Consider the following 21408-nt stretch of genomic DNA (forward strand, 5'->3'; position numbering starts at 1 on the left):
GCGGGTAATGATATTCTCCTTTGGGATCTATGATCTGGTCGAGCAAAAATCCCACTATTTCTTCTTGAAGTGCTCGTATGCGCTCCGTTGATAGGAGCTTATCCCGCACCTCATTGAACTTTTAAGAAGGGGATCAATATGCATGTATTAGTTGTGTGATTAGATATCGATAATGATATAAAAATTATGAATAGTGTTCTGGCAAACGTACCCATAGTTGTCTATCATCTTTGGTCCTTTCGGATGCCGTCATGCGAATATTCTCGCAAATGTAGTATGCATATAAATCAGTCTCCGGCGCCTGCTTCATGACCTTTACGAGAATATAGAATTCAATCAGATAAGAATTAATAAAGCATGATAATTAATGGTATTGAAACTAGAATTAAAGAGATGGTAGATAGCTAGCTAGTACTACTTAATTACTTACCTTGGGTCGAAACCAATATAACTTTTCTTTCCATTCGCTTGGAACCGTTTTGATGTACTTTTGTCAAGCCCTGCCTGCCGGCAAAGAAAATGAATAAAGAAGTTAGTAATTAGTTGATATCAGGAAATGACGAACTAAAGAGGCCGACATATAGTTCAATAATGATTGAATTACCTGTTGACTATCCCCTTCACGATTGAGTAGTCTTTAGGTTCTTTAAGCAGTGAGTCCAGTACTTCAACTGTTCCTTCTTTAACTTAAATGATTAACAAGATCCAGTGGTACCTGCATGCGCATACGTTTGCATGTATGAATTAAGCGAGCATGTGCATAACTCTCATCAGTTACCCTAAACCCTATACACTTATTAACATCTAGCTAGTAAGCAAAAACGGAATTTGTAGTACAAGACAGTGTGACTCACTGGAAATTGTAAGGAAGTAGTATATCTCGATTGGTATTGAGACGCTTCAAGAACTCTAGCATGTTTTTCTCTACTTCTTGTTTGTAATAGACAGTCGGGAAATCGTCATACTAAGACCTCATAGGACTAGAGCGGCAGAATAGCAACCACCATCGATGAAGAGTAGTGTAGATCGGAAGGATACAATCTGAAGACACACGAAGTAGACAAACGATGACCAGATCCAAGCAAATCCACCAAAGACGGATCCATCAAAGACAAACATCGACATGCCACCGACGATGCTAGGCGCACCACCGGGACGGGAGGTAGGCAGGGATAACTTTATTCCATCTCTAGGGAGCTGCCATCGTCTCGCATTCCTTAGAAGGATGCAAAACCTAACAAAAATTAAAGAAACTGCTAAAACGGAACCCTTCCACCGGCAAGGGCCAGCATCCACCACGCCTACATAACACAGCCGAAATAACAGCTTGATCAAATATGTGTGGTGAAATTCTTCGGTGGAGTAAATCAGTTTGGATTCAGCAAGACATTTCTTGATAAAATATTGAAGCTGAAAAGGAAACATGGCAAAATCATATGGCTTAGCTTCGACCCACTTTCCATCCCACGAGATGATTGGCATGTCTCTTTCTTTAGCACGAGAAGCTTGCCTGCCAAGGAAGCTAGTAGTAGCTCATTCCATTGCTGAGTCACCTGTCAACGCTATCCCAAAATCAGACGGGTCAAGGAAAATTCAACAGGGCGACGGTGTACACCAAGTACCATGAGAGCCACATACACTATGGCTGACAGGTGGACCAGGAGAGTCCGCAAGCCCACCCGTCAGGCACTCGCTGCCGCAGCGCGCGCCTACGCGTGGTTGTACGCGAGCGTCACTGTCGTAGGAAGGCTCGTGTGCGGGTACAGATGACCACATGCTCGAATTAGAGAAGTTTGGAGCGCCCTGCTCGCACCGCATCCTCTAACATTGAGAAGGAAAGTTAGAGAAGCTATAATACTCTAACTTTCCTTCTTTCTTTCATATGATTATGACTAAAACAATTTAAATTAATTTATAAATTGATGATCTATCATGTACATTTATAATAATTACATACAAACAAATTGATGGTGAAATAAAATTAATTTTAAATTATTTATATCTACAATAAATATCAATAGTAAACAACCTACTAACTATCTGCTAACAGTTCCTAACTTTTCTTTTTCATTTTACACTAGGCAAACAGTGTAGCACTGTGACTTTCCTTCATAATGTTAGAGGATCCGGTCACCTCCCTCTATAAAAATGTCTCCAGGGCTCCCCTGCTTTTCCTACAGAAACACATAAGCACACACTGACACACGATCAGTAGCAGAGAAGACCTGAGTTTTCTCTAAGCTTGGAGAGCAGAGGAAAGAAAGAAAGAAAGAGAGGGACGGGGAAATTTTAGTGGTGTAGAAGCTTAGCAGAGCATCAATGGGGTTTTGCTGTGGGTGTTCGGATGTCAAGGTGCTCCCCAAGAACAACTCCTTGGCTTCCTCGCCCTCGCCGTCCGCTAAAGATTCCAGCGATGGCGCCAAGAAGAAGCAGCCTCAAGCCGTAAAGAAGGAAGGGAAAGAGAAGAAAAGGAGCAACCTTGACCGGGCCGCCATGGCGTCGCCCCGCCTCCCCTTCCATTCTCGACCCGGCCTAATGTAATAGAGTTTGCAGATTTTCAGAACAATAGTGCATACAACATACAATCCTGTAGGTTCTCTTATTAGCTTACGCCCGGGTTTGCCTCGGTTGTTCCGCTGAAGATTTCATTTGTACTGTGTCCACGTGTACTGTTTTATTCATGGACGGTCGGTTGATCCAATTGCTGGTGTTCTTGTCAACTTACTAGTAGACATTACATTCATTGTCATCATGATAATATTTGTTTCCCTACTTTTATCTTGGATTGTTATTCCTCTGGCTTGACTGAACTTACTAGCTTGGGTGAACAAAGACATGATCTTTCATGTCTTCCCTCCCTGCGGAATGTGGATGTGTGATGCAGAACTAAGTAAAATAAAAAGAGAATTTTCATCCAATAGATAAAGACATGTCAAAATGAAAGTACTTTACTTAGGAAAGTGTGTTGACATAACTAAAGGATTCTGCTTCATCAAGGCAAACCCAACAAAGGATTGGTTCATGATTTTCGTTAACTGAATTGCACATTTTAATCCTAGTTTCTATGTATGTAATAATGCTTACCCCATTCAAATATTTCCGCAACATTTTACCTTGGAGTTATTACATTGTGTCAAGTTTAACCATAATGGCTTGCCACTAGTTCTGACTAGATTGGCTGCACTTGTCATGCCGATGTGGCTGGTTACCGGTACTCCAACTAGATAGCATAGACCAGCGCGGTTCGTCTCCCTACCTGCGCAACCCAGTCACGTTTGAGATATTTTTCGACAAAAAGATGTTTTTTATTGACTTAAAATCAAGCATCGAGCGATATAATTATAGTGAGTACACACCCGACCTCTGCATAACTAGGATGCACACAGCCAAAACTAACGCGCACACACACACACACACAAGCACACGCGCGCGCGCAAAGTATCACGTCGGCAAATAGCAAACTCATTCGAAGACCGAAGCTATGTCTAGTCGAAGGGGAAAAAGAAAAAAAACAAAAGCGATGAAAATAACGATTGACGACATACGGCAGTGACCATTGGCACCAATCATGTCTTGATAGCACAAGGACTACGAAGAAGGTTCTTTAAAAGCGACGTCTTCAAGAAGAGAACGATCTGCAAGCGCCGCCATCGCCCAATCCTACCATCGAAGGTCAGATCATGGGTTTGCACCTTGAAGATCAAGTCCGAGGAAACTCCGAGCAGTTCCTTCATCAAGGATACGACGCAGAGAACACCGCCATTGCCAGGTATAACCAAAGGGTCATACCCAGTGGCGTAGCTAGGCCCCAGGCTACTAGGGCCATGGCCCGGGGCGTGGCCGCATGCTGCTGTGTTTACTGTACAAAAAATACCACTATTTGGTACTGTTCATTACTGTTGCAACGAGGTTAGCCCGGGGCATGGCTGTAACTTGGGTACGTCACTGGTCATACCTAGGGTTTTCACCCCGGAGCTCGAGACCACCAAACGAAGTCATCCTATGATGTTTCCTTCACTTGCCACAATCCAAGCAGCAGTATACACGCACGGTCCTGATGGCTATATGCATGCATAAATGAGGTCTTAAAAAGAAATGCTCAAAAACTGGCCGGATACGTCCATGGATGTTTGAGGAGCCAAATTTAAGCTGGGCGGCTGTAGATGCCCTAACATATCTCTATACAAAAGATGTGGCACATGAAACATGGAAAAATCAAACGGCTTCCACCCACTTTCCATTACAGGAGATGATTGGCAGCTCTTCAATCTACTCTACACGAATAAGTCATTTTCCCCTAGAAAATAGAGAAAAAAAGTCGCTATCTCGAAGACCTTGTCAGCCAAGTAACCTCCCCTCTACGCTGGGTCACTGGTCAATGTTGCATGACCAGCAGTGTCCTATCAGCAAGGCCAAGGAAAATTCAAGAGGCCACGATACACAACCAGTACCACCCACGCCACATACACTACAGAGTAACAGGTGGGCCATAAGAGCCCTGGCACCCACCCGTCAGGTACTTGCTGCCACATGGCGCGCGTATCTGTTGTACGTTACACGTACGTGCGTAACTGTCAATGGAAGCGCATATCGTTGTCGTTGCGACGGGTGCAGCACAGTTGACCATGTGCTCGAATGTGAGTGGTAGTGAACCTTCCGATGCCTGCTCAGAGTTTTGAGTAGCGGACCTTCGGATGGAAGTTTGGATCGCCATGCTCTCCTCCCCTATAAAAAGGTCGCCGGGAGCCCTGCTTTTCCAACAGAGTGAGTGGTAGTGAAACATACACACCGGATCACGGATCAGCAGCGGAGAAAAGCTGAGTTTTACGTGAGCTGAAGAAACCTTGATCAGAGTGAGCTGAGAGAGCAGAGGGAAGAAAGGAAGAAGGGGAAAAGATAGTGCAGCAGTAGCTTTAGCAGGGCAGCCATGGGATTCTGTCGTGGGCCTTCCGATGTCAAGGTGCTCCCAAAGAACACCTCCTGCTTGTCGTCAACGTCCTCCTCATCGTCATCGCCTGCTAAAGATTCGGGCGACGGTGGCAAGAAGAAGCAGCAGCAAGGTGTGAAGAAGGAGCAGGGGAGGGAGAAGAAGAAGAGCAACCTTGATCGGGCCGCCATGGCTACGCCCCGCCTCCCCTTCCATTCTCGACCCGGTCTCATGTAATGTTAACCGGGAACAACAATGCATGCATAAGATCCCGTATGTTCTCCAATTAGCTTATGGCTAAGGTTGGAGCTTGGGTTTAAATAGCTTCTGTTGTTAGGTTAAAGTTTTGAGATTTCTACTGTCGTCACTTGTTGTATTTTTTCATTGATTGGTTGGTTGTATTCCATGATTCAAATTCCTGGTGTTTTCTGTCAATTTACAAGAGATTAAGCTCATTATCACCAGGATGCTATTTGTTTCCCTACTTCCTTCGTTGGATTACTATTCCCCTACATGACTCGCTAGTTTAGGCAAGCAAGACTAAGCCTACATCACCCTCAAAAAGACTAAGTCTACATCAACTACGAGCATCTTTATTACACCCAGTGGTCAAAACCCATATAAATTTGACTGGTGCACTGGGCACGTTCTCAAAAGTATGTGTAGCAAGAATCTGTGACCAAACTGCAAAATAAATTAAACCAAACATTTCCCTATCATAAAAGGAGAGAGAAGAAGCATGGTAAAACGGAAGGAACAACTACCACCACTTTCTATCCCAAGAAATAATTGGTGGGCCTTCATTCTACTCCAAATAAATAAATTGATTTTCCTCTTCCCTCAACCAAGACACACGAGCACCGCCTCTCAGCTGATCTCTTCTTTCTCCTATCTCCACATCCTCCCACCCGTCTAATGCTCCGGCCGGAGGTGGGGAGAACCACAATTTTGCTTGTTTGATCCGGATCTGCATCGAGACTGATTCGCATCTCCTCCAAGCAGACCTCACGCAGAAGGAACCAAGCTTCTCAGCATATGCCTCGGCCCTGGACGATCTGAAGATCGAGATGAGGCTATGGTTCTCAAAGTGTGATGTTATTGCATGTAGGCGGAAGACAACGGTGTTGCGCATGAGCTCGCTAAGTTAGGATATGAATGTAGTGTGAATGAACCCACCATATAAGGGATGTCGATGTACCGGCGTCTGTGGCCGGACTTGTTTTAGGCGACATGCCTAACCTGGTTGCGTAATAAAGTGTTTTGCTTTGACCCTAAAAAAAGGTTAGAGCTTGGCGTTGTGGTGTCATTGTTTCAGGTTTGGTGGCAGTGTTGCGTTGAATAATGGTTGTGCCCCAGCTTCAACCCCATCTCGATGGTATGTCGACATTGTTGAGGAGCCGGTTTTTCAGTGTCATCGTCAGGCATGTTCACCGGCCATGGGTGGTGTTCGTTTTGTTGTTGGCAGGCGGTCTTGGCCTTGTCTTGTGTGCATGTAATTCCCACATGTGAGTGATCACTGCTGGGTCATTGTTTAGGGTCTGGTGGCGGTGTTGCGTCAAATAATGGTTGTGCCCAGGCTTCAACCCCACCTCGATGGTATGTCGACATTATTGAGGAGCCGATGGGTCAGTCTCATCGTCGGGCATGTTCACCAGCGTTTGGTGGTGTTAGTTTTGTTGTTGTCATGCGGTTTTGGCCTTGTCTTGTGTGCATGTAATTCCCACAGGCGAGTGATCACTGCTGGGTTTCGTCGATTCCACCGGTGACGCTAGCCAGCCTTGACATTGGTTGGATGCCTACCAAGACAATAATGAGGAGTTTCTCTTTCTAGGTTTGTGTTGGTGCCACACCATTGTTCTTCTCGGCATCATGCTCTCCTCCGACGACCAAGCAGGCAATGACGAATACAGTTCGGAAGAATTTCCTTGCGGAATTAGATGTATTTCCAAGTCCCCACAGGCACATGGACAACTATCTTACACGTGGATATTTTCTTTGTACTACTCATTTTTTGTTAAATAATATAATCCAGATATATTAGAGCAACTGTCGCAGTGTCGCCATAGGTGATATGGAGCGCACTCCATATGCATATAGTGGACGTGCATGTTGTGAGCAAACACAGAATTGCCATGATGTGGCCTCCATAAACTTCATTTTGTTTCTTCTTTTTTGGTCATTTTCTTTAATTTTGCAGGGGGCAATTTAAGCTCAAATTATTATGAACCAAATGCAGGTATCATGTCGATAACTTAATGGCAACTATATTCAGTAGCCAAAATGTTTCCCTTTAAATATAATTAACGACTTGAAAAATAGTTTGACGTCATTTTCAAAATAACCAATGTTCCGAGCTTTGAGGGTGGAAGCCGCAACACGACATCGATATGGTCCTCGGGCTCCGGCGCCGACTTCAATTGGGCCTAGACTGACTATGACGTTGTTCATATGGACGAGGGGGTCGACGGGAACGACATCTTCCTCCTTCACACGGACGAGGAGGCTTGATTCCCGCAGCTGGCAAATCTGCCCTCGCTGGGGAAGAGGACAAGACGGCTGCCACGGGAAGAGTTCGTGCTGGTGTGCGGCGTCTAGGATGGGATCAAAATATATTAACCGTAACATTTCTCTATATATATGATAAAAAAAGGTGATAGAAGACACATGGTAAAACCAAACGGCTACCTCCCACTATCCTTCAAGGGAGATAATGAATTGGCAGGTCTTCATTCTTCTCCACACGAAGAAATCATTTTCCCTAGAAAATAGAGAAAACGACTGAAAGTCTTTATCATTGGGACCTTGCCAACCAAGCAACCTCACCTCTGTATTGAGTCATCGGTCAATGTTGCACGACCACCAGTATCCTACTATCAGCTAAGACCAAGAAAAATTCAACAGGCCATGGTAGACTGCAAGTACCGACAGCGCCACAACACTACAGACTAACAGGTGGACCATGAGAGCCCGGGCGCCCACCCGTCAGACACTTGCTGCCACGCGAGGCGCGTATGCGGCACATGGGTGTGTCACTGTCGATGGAAGGCAAAATCGTTGTCGTTGCGACGGGTGCGGCGCAGGCCACCATGTGCTCGAATGTGAGCAGCGAACCTTGCTGGAAGGTCGGAGCTGGCTGTCCTCTCCTATAAAATGGTCACCAGGAGCCCGAAAATGAGTTGCAGAGGCCGGTCTGCAGGCAGCTCTCAATCCTACCCGCCGAACTAGCATGGGGATGTCTGTTGCTAGACGTATTGCAATTACAGCTCCAACTTCAAGGTCATATATCACCGTATTCTATGATAGGCCCCATGCAAGAGGTACTTCCAATCTGGGCCGAAAGCAGGTGGTTGGCAGTAGGCACATGCTAGTACAGTGTGATCATGTCTTCTTTGCAGAACGACAGGTGTTTTGGTTTGTACTTAATCATCGGATACACTTAAGATGATGGATTAAAGAGAACTTTTAGAAAGGGAAAAACGTTGGATGGTGCTACTCTGAACGGTGGCACAACAGTTTTTTAGGAAAATTTTAAGGTGGTCCAGATCATTATGGACCGTTCAATTTTAATGAACTAATGGTTCATACAACATGTAATAGGAGGTAATAGACCATTGATAATGGGATGGGGGTTAGACATTGTTGTGCTATAATTAAGGACATAAATTATTATAATTTATTCCCTTTCTTTAAAACCTTGCATACATAGCATAAAAATAACAGATCTAATTAATGCCAGATTTTTTGCCAATTATTTGTTTAGCTGATTTTCCCCAACTATTTTCTTTTGCTGAACGTACCTTATCATTATGTCTAACAAATGAAATAAGAAGTTTGTCAAGTTCTGTGATATATGTTTATGCATGTTTTATTTTGTCGGTTGGGAGCTAAACAATAGAGAATGCATAGAAATTGTTTCTAGACAACACCAAAAATGAATACTAGTTTTTTTTCTTTTGCATGGTAAATGAATAATAATTGACAAAATCATAGCAAAAAGCAGACAAAATACCATCAGTATTTTTCTTTAACAGAGCACCCATGTGTACCAATGTTCATGCACATTTTATTTCCTTGAGAAGAGAATGTATAACGGACAAAGTTTAGTGTATTTCTCACACAATAAAAATTCAAACACGTTCCTAGCATGGCATGTGTACATCTAATTTTTACTAACTCTCTCAGAATAATGGGAGTACACATACTGTTTAATTATGGTGATGATTATTAGGTTGTAATCTAGACGAATTATAATAATGCCATTTGTAGATTGTAGTGTATATACAAATATTTAGGATTCCATGGATATGTATCATATTTCACAACATTACACTTATCCATCTTTTTTCTGGGGAATTATCCATCTTCATATGATAGATACAACATAGATCGTACGAGGATTGAATGTGATTTTTTAGTAGATTAAAATAAAAAGATATGAGGGAAATATTTTAATATTTCCCTTTTGACAATAAATTGCCATAATATTATGTGTGGTCAAATATACCTTTTTTTGAGGGAGGGCCATCATGGCTAGCTTTATTGATTGAAAATAGGGATTACATCGTCCACAAGGTTCGAAACGAGAAAGCCCGGAGGCTCACCCGTCCAACTAAAAGAAATCTTATTACAATAACTGTAGTTAGGTAGCACATGCGCTGCTTGGTTACAAGAACGTGGGCAGTATTGAAATTTGACCTTCCCGATCAACGAAGAGAGATCCACACACTCGGCAAAAATAGCTGTTGCTTCATCCCACCATCTAGCTTGGCCATCACATGATTCTATCACCGTTGTGGAGTCTGATTCTGCTTCAATCCGGGGGAAACCAAGTGAATTTGCAAAAGCCAATCCATCTCTCATCGCAAGGGCCTGGGTGGTAACTACATTAGCTGCATGGGGTATAAATTTACACTGCGCCGCTAGGAATGTTCCCTTCTCATCCCTAATCACAGCTGCTGTAGCACCCAAACCTTCATCAACAAAAAAGGCGGCATCAACATTTAGTTTGACAAACCTGGGTTCTGGTATCCCCCATTTTTCTACGGTAGTATTCATCATCTTCTCATTAACCTGATGGTAATTATTTGCTATCGCCAATACGGACATCGGCCATTTAAAAGTAGGAGGAGGCGTTCCATCGTGAGTGAATTGCCGACGGATCCACCATAGATACCAGCTCCCCACCACAATGACTTGCTTGACATCCAAATTAGGTTTCAAAGGAGCTGGGCTAGATCCACCAAGGAGTAAATGTTCCAGTATGATAGAACCCAAACGATTCACCGACCTAGCTTCGGAAATTGTTTCCGAGATGCCTAATCTGCTCCAGAGTCCCCTTGCGTGAATACAATCAAATAGCAAATGCTTAATATCCTCCGCACCATGATGACAGATTGGACATGCACCATTTGTACCTACATGTCTGTTAGTAAGGATGGATTTAAGCGGCAATATCCCGTGCAGCGCTCTCCAGCAAAAATTTTGGATTTTACGTGGTCAAATATACCTTGATGAATGGACGGTTCTGACCAAATATTTCTCTTATCTCTTACGGGTAAAAGAACCATCTTGAAAGAGCTTTGAAAAAAGCACAACTAATTACTACCTTCATCCGGGTTTTTTAGTCGCCATTGTATTTTGGATCAAACTTTGATCACATGTTTGACTAATAAAATATTAATGCATGTCATAAAAATATGTATCTGAATTTATTTTTTAATAATATGACTTTTGCTACTACCTCCGTCTAGGTGAATAGGTCATTTATGTAGTTCTAGGTCATCGATTTGAGGAATTAAATACGTGTTATATGTCATGAAAAGTATATCACTAGATTTCTACACGGATGTAGTTTCTAAATATATATTTTTTGTCACATATAATACATATTTAGATAGTTAAATCATCGATCTAGAACTACCGAATGACTTATTCACCGAAACGGGGGTAGTACATATGAGTTTCATTTTATTAGTTAAAGTTATTGTTAAATATGACCCAAAATGCGAGGGGACTAGTAAACCCGGCCGAAGATAGTAATTACTCTGTCCGTCTCAAAATATAAGATTTTTTTGACATAGTAAGTAGCAAGTTGTACACTACCTTGAGGATTAGTTTTATAAAAACAGAGAAATGTGCGGCGGTACATTTACAGAAAATTGCCCAGAATGAGACATGGTTGTAGCATGCAATGATGAGGTGGCCGAATATAGTAGAATATTGATATTTTTGTCCTCCGTGAAGGGTGAGCCTTAATTTCACCGTGTTTGATTTCGAGCAGTCATATCAGTCATCACATGCATCAAACAGTGTTATCTCATTCACTGATATACGGTTGCACTATTCGGGCTTCTTTGATTCAAAGGATTCTCAAAGAAATTTTGAAGAATTCTAATCCTTAGGATTTTTTCCTATGTGGGTTGTTTGATTCGTAGGATTGTAAACCGTAGGAATTTTTCCATAGGATTCATTTGCACTAGATTTCATAGGAAATTTTCCATCCACTCAAACCTCTTTGAAAGAATCCTACATTTTTTTATGCACAATCAAACACTCATACAATCATATAGGATTCAAGATGACATGCCATTTCAATCCTACGTTTTTCCTATTCCTGCATTTGGGAAATCCTACGAATCAAAGAGTCCCTTCATCTAGATGTATATTGGCTCGTATACTTTCAAAAGGTCTGACAGAAGTGAATCACGAGGCCCACACCCACGAAGGGGATAACGAGCTGTCTGGTGCTCGGCCTCTGCAACGCCGCTCTCACCAGGAGCCCTGTTTTTCCAACAGAAACACACACACGAATCACTAGCCGAGGAGAGCAGACGAAACAAAGGAATTAGAGAAGAAAAGATCAAACGGTGGTGCGGTAGTAGCTAACAGCGCAGCCATGGGATTCTGCAGCGGCCCTTCAGATGTCCAGGTGCTCCCAAAGAACACCTCATCCTCATCGTCGCTGTCTTCCTCGTCATCGGCTGATAAAGTTTCCGGCGACAGTGGCAAGAACAAGAAACGACAGGGTATAAAGAAGGAAGAGAGGAAGGAGAAGAAAAGGAGCAATCTTGACCGGGCTGCGCTCACGACGCCCCACTTCCCTTTTCATTCTCGCCCCGGTCTTCTGTAACAATAGATTAACGGAGAATTACAGGTGTATTTCATTCTCGCCCCGGGCTGCGCGCACGTACCATCCTGTAGGTTTTCCTATTAGCCTGTGATTTATTCATTGATGGGTTGGTTGTATTTTTTTTGAGGGGTGGGTTGGTTGTATTTGATGATCCGAATTACAGGTGTTTCTTTTTAAAATATAGAGATTATGTTCATTGTTATTGGGATTATTAATTTTTATTGTTGGATTGTTATTCTCCTGGCTTGACTTAATTCTTTGGGGAACGCGAGCAAAGATAAGCCTACATCACTTGTGTGCACCACTTTTTTTATCCGGTGGCCAAAACTTACATAGGTTCGGCCTACTGGGTATGTTCACCTAAAAAAAAGTATGTGCAGTGAGGATCTTCGGCCTAGCTGATCAAAATTCACTAAACCAAACATTTCTCTATCACAAAAGTTAATAGAAGTAGCATGGTAAACCAAACAAACAGCTTGCACCCACTTTCGATTCCAGGGCATAATCGGCAGGTTTCATTCTACTGCACATTATAAACAAATCATTTTTTTCCTTTTCCCTCAACCAAGAAACGACCGGAGCCTCCTAGATACGTCATTTCTATAGATATTCAGCTCTTCCGTCCCACGAGGCCGGTGGTCCCATCCTCTTCATATGCTACTTTGGTGGCGGGAGGTGGGGACCCCGGTTTTGTAGTGTGTTCGGCATGTAGCTAGGATTAGAGTTTGGTGTTTGTGACGACGCCATTTAGATGGACGAGGAGTTGTGGCATCGAAAAATGGTGGTGCCCCGACTTCAACCCCGTCTCGCCACTTCGAGGGGCTGATGGGTTAGTGCCCTCGTCAGGCATGTGTTGAAGTATTGTGTGGAGTTGATTTGGTCGTCCATTTGTGGTCGTGGACTTGTCTTGTGTGCAGTTAGTTTGCACAATGGGAGATCACGGGCAGAGTCGCTACCTGGCCGTGATATTGGTTCCGCGACAACAACCATGAGTTTCCCTCTATTGTTCTAAGTGTGACACAATTGTTGTTCTTCTTCTTCTTGTCATCGTGCTCCTCCGACAACCAAGCAAGCGACGGCAAATTCAATTCGGACGGATTTTATTGTGGAGCTAGACATATTTCTAAGTCTCCTCCAGCATATTATGAAAAGTTGGGACAACTATCCTACGTGCGGCAGGGCATGGTGAGCGATCCTCAAATGATTCAAACTATCCTATGTGTGGGTGGTTTTTTACACCTTTTGTTAAATAATACAATTGAGATATTATCTATACCAATATAAAAATATTCAAAGGGGCAGATCCAACTAATCTCGGCCATCAAACTAAGTCAATCCAACGACCTAGACTGCTCCAATGTCAAGCGTTCAATGTGTTTAACGTGCAATTAATATCATATCAAATATTTCACTAATCACAAAATTAACACACAAGTACCTAATATGTGCGTGCAATTAATATATTGCCTAAATATTAACGTGCATTGCACGTGCGCATTTACTAGTTACACAAAAATCCCATCTTCTCCCGAACGTAGAAACAAATGGAAGTTTGTAACCAAAGAACCTTGCCGGCCAAGGAAGCTCATCTCTGGGCTGAGTCACCGGTCAACGCTCCATGATCGACATTATCCTATTCTATCAACAAGGCTACGGAAAATTCAACAAGCCATGATGCACAGACCCTACTTACTGACAAGTGGACAAGAAGTGTCCCTAGGCCCACCTGTCAATACCTGACTGCTTCGTGGTGTGCGTACGTGACATTTTTTAAGGTTGGTGCGTGCGTCACTGCCGATGAAAGGAGAGAGAGGCCGTCGTGGTTGCAATGGGTGCAGGTGCCAGCGAACATGTGCTCGAGCTCGAATGAAGCAAAATATATATAATACTGTGATTTTTAAATTATAGAGAGCGTAGAAACCTTCCACTGGAAGTTTGCATCGAGCCACTCTTTTCCACTATAAAAATCCACTATAAAAACAGGTCGATGGGAGCATATCGTTTGCCAACATAAACACACACGGATAATTTAGCAAAGAGCAGAGTTACCTCAGAGACAAAGGAAGAAGAGAGGCGAGGTAGCTAGCTTCAGACATGGGGTTCTGCTGTGGGCCTTCGGATGTCCAGGTGCTCCCCGAGAACACGTCCTCCTCCTCTCCCTCCTCCTCCTCGTTTGTTAAAGATTCCGGTGATGGCGGCAAGAAGAAACAGCAGCAAGTTATAAAGAAGGAACAGGGGAAGGAGAAGAAGATGAGCAACCTTGACCGGGCCGCCCTCACAACACCCCGCCTCCCCTTCCATTCTCGACCCGGTCTAATGTGACAGATTAGCCGAGAACCAGTGTATTTCATAGAAATATATGATCTTGTGTGTTCTCCTATTAGCCTACGTCTGAGTCTGTAACTTAGGATGTATAGCTCCATTGTCCCGTTGAAGTTTCGAGGTTTGCAGTGTGGCCACGTGTTCTATTTATTCATTGATGGGTTGGCTGTATCAGAATATCCAAATTGCAGGTGTGTTATAATAGAGATTTTGTCCATTGTCCATCAGGACAATATATTTTTCCCTACATATTTTGTTTGTTGGATTATCATTCCCCTTGCTTGACTTAATTCACCAGCTCAAACGAGCAAAGCTTAGCTTATTTCTTCCTCCTGCTGAAGGTGGGGATGTGATCAAGAACCAGGCAAAGGCAAACAAAATGTTACATCCAAAAATAGTAGAGAAGTCAAAATGAAAACATTATACTTGGGAGAAGTGCACTGATACAACCGAACAGTTCTGCTTTATTAACTTGAACATGACTAAATGAAGTAGAAACAAATATTGTGACACATATTTAGATAGGGAATGTGCACTATTTTGGGCCATATTGAACTGCAGAAATGATATGCTCTTTAGTAGAAAAAATTTCACCAACTTTTTGTAGGTTATTTACAGGGCCACTGCATGGATCCGTACGTGGTCGTTACTCACTCATGCGGACTTCGAGGAGCTTTTGCCTACTAGGTGCAACCGCAGCTGGGAGATGGTAGCACGGATTATCTTCAACCAATTTGGATGGCAAACTAATAATTAATAGGCTAGGTGTTTAGTCATTGTAGCCTATTCTTTCACCGGCTGTGGCATTTTCTATTTTATTTTGATTTGGCTACTTTTGTGAGCCAATACTGGACCTCATATTTTGTATTCTACTTTCGTTAGATAATATGGCTGCATGCATCACTTTGATGTATAGGCCGGGAGCTATCCTCCTTTTCAAAAAAAACTTGAACATGACATGGACAAAGCCAAAAAGGAATGGCCGACGATTTTTTTCCTTGATTGGGGATTGATTGATGGTTAGGTGGATATCACCACTAGGAAAAACGCTACCAGTAGCGTAGGTTTTTTGCATACCAGTAGCGCGGGGTACCGCGCTACTGCTACGATGCTACATCTATTTTTTAGCGGTAGCGCGTTTTTTACCCCACGCTACAGCTAAAAAGTTAGTAGTAGCGCGTGCAACCCACGCTACTACTATTCTGCACCTACGCTACTACTATCTACTTACTAGTAGCACACCATTTTGCCCCATGCTACTGCTAATTAATTAGAAAATAAAAAAATAAAAATTAGATGCAATATTCATGGATGAAAATCAAGACACGTCTAGTGCAAAGGTCACATAACCATCTTAGCAATTGCAACGTTCATGGATGTAACATTGAACATCTCAACTCAAAGAGATCATGAGATCCCATTTAACATCAGACGCGAATAACCAGACCACTTCTCTAGATGTATCTGCCAAAGCCTCGGAGTTCAAACTCCGATGGACCCGAACCCTCCCTCCCCCTGGAGGGTGGCGTTGGCGTCGAGGTCCTCCACCTTGGCGACCTCCAGCGTCGCAATCACCTGGACGATCATCTGCGCGACGCAGTCTCCGGGCTTCACGACGAAGTCCTCCTCTGAGGGGTTGAAGAGCACGGCACCCACTGGGATGTGGTAGTCCTGTGTTATCTCTCCGGCTTGAAGAGCGTTTCCGGTGGCGTGGAGGTAGTCTTGTGTTACCTCTCCTGCTTGGTCGCCGTACCTACAAAAAGGAGAAGAAATATCAACGATCCAATCAACTGGCGGCATCAAACGATCATGACTGCGCAAAAGATTTTGGTTATGACTAGTTGTTGTTGAACCAAAAACATTTGATGTTTTGAAAGCATGGATGCAATGCAGTGTTTGTACATTACATGTGCATTACAACTGAAGTTGTGACAACTGATGATGTTTGCATCACGTTCTTGACCAATACCTCAACAGCATCACATACTTTACGTGAACCATTGAGCAAGTAAGGGACAACTAATAATAATATATGATGCAGCAACGGTTACGCATATCAAATCTCTTGAACTAATACAAATATAGTTCTGATCACACATTAGCTCTTAGAACTGTTTGACTTTTATTTACATTCAGGCATCTTAACCCAGTGTACTCAATAATAGCAGTACACTAAATACTTGGGATTTGCTTGTGGAGGCCCAGTAAAACATAAAATCCAAATCACAGCATATGATTTCATCTTATCTGGTGGTTTGGTAATGCGACTATTAATCTGATCCATCTTTGGATCAATAAATTCCATTTTTTTCGGAACAGAATCACGAACTACCTAGACCAACTCAAAAGTTCAGAAATTATTGGCAGCTCTAAGAACTGTTTGACTTAAGTTATGGCAACTTAACCCGGTGCACTCTATAATAGTACACTTAATACCTGGGATTTGCTTGGGAAGGCCCAATTCTCAACGTAAAAAAAATGTTTGGTATTCTTCCTCAAACATGAACAAAATAAAATTGTTTGGCTGAAATAGAGTAATCACGGAGTTTGATCAGAAGTATATGAACAGTAGCACTAGTTTGTGGTGTTCACAAATGATTCATTCTGAAAATCTGTTCTCATCAGAGAAGCAAAACTTTCCCGTATACAAGAACATAAAACCATACTGAAGAGATTACTTTTTAGTGAGCATCCATATGTAGCAACTAGTCAATAAGCATTTATGCTGAAAAAGCAAGCAACCACTAGATTAAAAGAAACAGTTTAACATGAGCACACTTAGCAACCACTAACTTAACATTTTCCTCAAATACTGCATTTTATTAAATTGTTGTGGACAACCTAAAACACATTGAGATTGTTAGCAGTGATTATAATGATTCCACCAAAAGCATTAAAACAGAGATCATGAGAAGCAGCGGATACCCAAGTTTCGAGCGCATGCATGCATTGCCAAAAGACCTTGAATGGACCTGGATCTGTCTTGAACTGATTCCCTTCAAAGGCAGCCTGCAAATAAATAATAAGCAGACCAAAATATGTTCATTTCAGACTTGGAATTCACATGATGAAACACGGAGCCAATGTCTGCCATTTGTTGGAAGAGATCCTGAACTCCACACCAGTCCAACTTATGGCAATTTATATCCTACACAAGCATTTTATTTCATGATATCTCCAAAGTGGCCAGGTCAGCTACTACCAGTTTCAGATAGTCCATTGGTCATTTCTAATTGTGTTTTGGGGATTCAACATGCCACCGCCATCACCAGCTTGAAAGTAGTAACCACGGCAGAGGTAGGATAGGAATCATCCTGGTTACGTGTTATCGAACCACGCTGTGTACTTTGTGGCAGGCAACACTCTGTGCTTAACATTTCTGAATCACATCTAAAGAGTTGGGAGTCTGACAGTAAATTAACTAAACATTCTGATGACCCCCCCCCCTCATACTAGTATAGTACAGGAGCTAAACTAGGCATAAAACAACCAAATGCCTAATTGCAGGTGGTCACTAGTATAGTATAGGATCATCTTTGCACCAGCGATTTTATAGATATCATCTACACATACATGCCAGCTGAAGACCAGCAGTTGGTACCAATCAGAGAGGGAGGGTAAGTGTCTAGGGAGGAGGAGACCTGAACTGAACGAAATATGCCCTAGAGGCAATAATAAAGTTATTATTTATTTCCTTATTTCATGATAAATGTTTATTATTCATGCTAGAATTGTGTTAACCGGAAACATAATACATGTGTTAGTACATAGACAAACAAAGTGTCACTAGTATGCCTCTACATGACTAGCTCGTTGATCAAAGATGGTTATGTTTCCTAGCCATAGACATGAGTTGTCATTTGATTAACGGGGTCACATCATTAGGAGAATGATGTGATTGACTTGACCCATTCCGTTAGCTTAGCACTTGATTGTTTAGTATGTTGCTATTGCTTTCTTCATGACTTATACATGTTCCTATGACTATGAGATTATGCAACTCCCGTTTACCGGAGGAGCACTTTGTGTGCTACCAAACGTCACAACGTAACTGGGTGATTATAAAGGTGCTCTACAGGTGTCTCCGAAGGTACTTGTTGGGTTGGCGTATTTCGAGATTAGGATTTGTCAATCCGATTGTCGGAGAGGTATCTCTGGGCCCACTCGGTAATGCACATCACTATAAGCCTTGCAAGCATTGCAACTAATGAGTTAGTTGCGGGATGATGTATTACGGAAGGAGTAAACAGACTTGCCGGTAACGAGATTGAACTAGGTATTGAGATACCAACGATCAAATCTCGGGCAAGTAACATACCGATGACAAAGCGAACAACGTATGTTGTTATGCGGTCTGACCGATAAAGATCTTCGTAGAATATGTGGGAGCCAATATGAGCATCCAGGTTCCGCTATTGGTTATTGACCGGAGACGTGTCTCGGTCATGTCTACATAATTCTCGAACCCGTAGGGTCCGCACGCTTAAAGTTTCGATGACAGTTATATTATGAGTTTATGTGTTTTGATGTATCGAAGGTAGTTCGGAGTCCCGGATGAGATCGGGGACATGAGTCTCGAAATGGTCGAGACGTAAAGATCGATATATTGGACGACTATATTCGGACATCGGAAAGGTTCCGAGTGATTCGGGTATTTTTGGGGGTACCGGAGAGTTACGGGAATTCGTATTGGGCCTTAATGGGCCATACGGGAAAGGAGAAAAAGACCTCAAAGGGTGGCCGCACGCCTCCCCATGGATTGGTCCGAATTGGACTAGGGAGGGGGGCACCCCCTTCCTTCTCTTTTTTCCTTCCCTTCTCCTACTACAACAAGGACAGGAGGAATCCTACTCCCGGTAGGAGTAGGACTCCCCCCTTGGCGCGCCCTCCTTGGCCGGCCGCCTCTCCCCCCTTGCTCCTTTATATACGGGGGCAGGGGGCACCTCTAGAGACAAAACAATTAATTGTTTGATCTTTTAGCCGTGTGTGGTGCCCCCCTCCACCATAGTACACCTCGATAATACTGTAGCGGTGCTTAGGCGAAGCCCTGCGTCGGTAGAACATCATCATCGTCACCACGCCGTCGTGCTGACGAAACACTCCCTCAACACTCGGCTGGATTAGAGTTCGAGGGACGTCATCGTGCTGAACGTGTGCTGAACTCGGAGGTGCCGTGCGTTTGGTACTTGATCGGTCGGATCGTGAAGACATACGACTACATCAACCGCGTTGTGCTAACGCTTCCGCTTTCGGTCTACGAGGGTACGTGGACAATGATGAAGTTATGTACCTAGGGTAGGGTCATGGACCTGTCCAAGATACCCTCCCCAAGGACATCTCCAAAAGAACCAGAAACATTCGAAGAAGAATCATCGTCCACTCGACCATGAAGCTATGTTCCACTCGACAGCCTTGAAGACACTCGACCACGTAGACAGTCACTCGACTACCGGGAGATCTAAAGCCACTCTGCTCTACAACGGTCGGGAATTAAGTCATAGCTTTAATGGTCATTATGTATCTTTATTACTGGCGTTACCAGTAACGCCCTCCTCTTAATGTACATTGAACCTTGTGTAACAGAGGGGAGTTGGGGTCCTGGCGCACTCTATATAAGCCACCCCCTCCTCTGGGACAAGGGTTCGCACCCCGTGTGACTCACACGCTCATAATCCAGTCGACCGTCTCCGGGCTCCGAGACGTAGGGCTATTACTTCCTCCGAGAAGGGCCTGAACTCGTAAAACTTGCGTGTACAACTCCTCCATAGCTAGGATCTTGCCTCTACATTCCTACCCCCCATTCTACTGTCAGACTTAGAACCACGACAGTTGGCGCCCACCGTGGGGCGGATGTCTTAGTGACTTGTTGGAGAAGTTGCGATTTTTCCGATCCCCTTCATCATGGTTTCAGGCGGAGGTTTGGCTGAGGGCCGCGAGATCCGTCTCGGCGCGCTCGTGTTTGTCGCCGACGACTCCGCTTGGCTTCAGGAGGCTCCACTCGACATCGACGCACTCCCCGTCCGCGGGGCAACACACTTTCGCGCGTGCGTCCGTGGCGTCCTCCTGCGGCAGCCTTCGACCCAGTATCGGTCGGCTCCTATAGCTTCCTCCCTCTCTGTCACCCGCCGGTGCAAGCTTCCGTTCGCTCAAGGCTTCAGCGATGGGTGAGGCATGCGGTGGCTCGCCAATCGGCCACCCCTCAAGTCGCGGTGATTGAGCCCGACGAAATTCTCTACGGCCTGTTCGACCTGTCGACTGGCTCCACAGAGACTGCATCCGAGTGCGACAACAGTGATCCCGCGGCGGAGGTCTTGATGGTCGATGGACCTCGCAGTCCTCCCAGCTTCCCTCGCGCCGACGGAGGCGATGACAGAGGCGATCCGTTGCATGCCCATGAGGAGTACCTCCCCGAGCCCCTCTCTTCGCAGCAGAGGGAAGAACTTCGCCGCCGGAACATGGATGCACTTCACACTCCTATCGTTGGAGAAACCCCCGAGGCCGGGGCCTTGGAGGACACGTGCCTAACCAACCTGGCTGAGCGCACTCGACTGGAGAACCTCCAGCACGTACTCGACGAGCGTGCGTGTCAACGGGTTCCAGAATCCAGTCAACATCAACTTTTTCCACCTCCGACTCAGATATATCGAACTCCGATCCAGAATTTTACAGCTGTAGCTCGAATAGCAGAGTCAATTCAGCCCTCCCAGTCAGAAGCTGACAGAGGTCTGATGCAGATCAGAGCTTTACTCCCGGCAGCGGGAGAACAGAATACAGCTATGTCACAGTCGCGGAATAGGATCCATAGCAGGTCCGTTATGGCAGATACAGTCCAGTCGGCTCACAGCCCAAGATCGCCCCCGAGGCGTGAGGGACGTGAAGACCGGCGTGATCAGTACAGAAATCATGAGCAGTATGATCACCGACTCGGTCATGACGATCATCGTCGAGTGCCCACACCTTCCCCAAGGAGTGGGTCGTACGTGCCTCGGCAGCATGATGACAGACGCCCTCACACTGTTGGGCGAAGAAT

At 44.2% G+C, this 21408-nt stretch overlaps 1 protein-coding gene across 1 annotated transcript; it reads left to right on the plus strand.

Moving 5' to 3' along the window:
• Window positions 1–14082: 14082 nt before the first annotated feature.
• On the plus strand, window positions 14083–14627 carry LOC123059479 (uncharacterized). Its single transcript, XM_044482044.1, has one exon. It carries the CDS (start codon window positions 14151–14153, stop codon window positions 14376–14378), a length of 228 nt encoding a protein of 75 aa, XP_044337979.1. The 5' UTR covers window positions 14083–14150; the 3' UTR covers window positions 14379–14627.
• Window positions 14628–21408: the final 6781 nt, after the last annotated feature.

Source organism: Triticum aestivum, chromosome 3A, assembly GCF_018294505.1.
Source record: "Triticum aestivum cultivar Chinese Spring chromosome 3A, IWGSC CS RefSeq v2.1, whole genome shotgun sequence".
Taxonomy (NCBI): Eukaryota; Viridiplantae; Streptophyta; class Magnoliopsida; order Poales; family Poaceae; genus Triticum; species Triticum aestivum.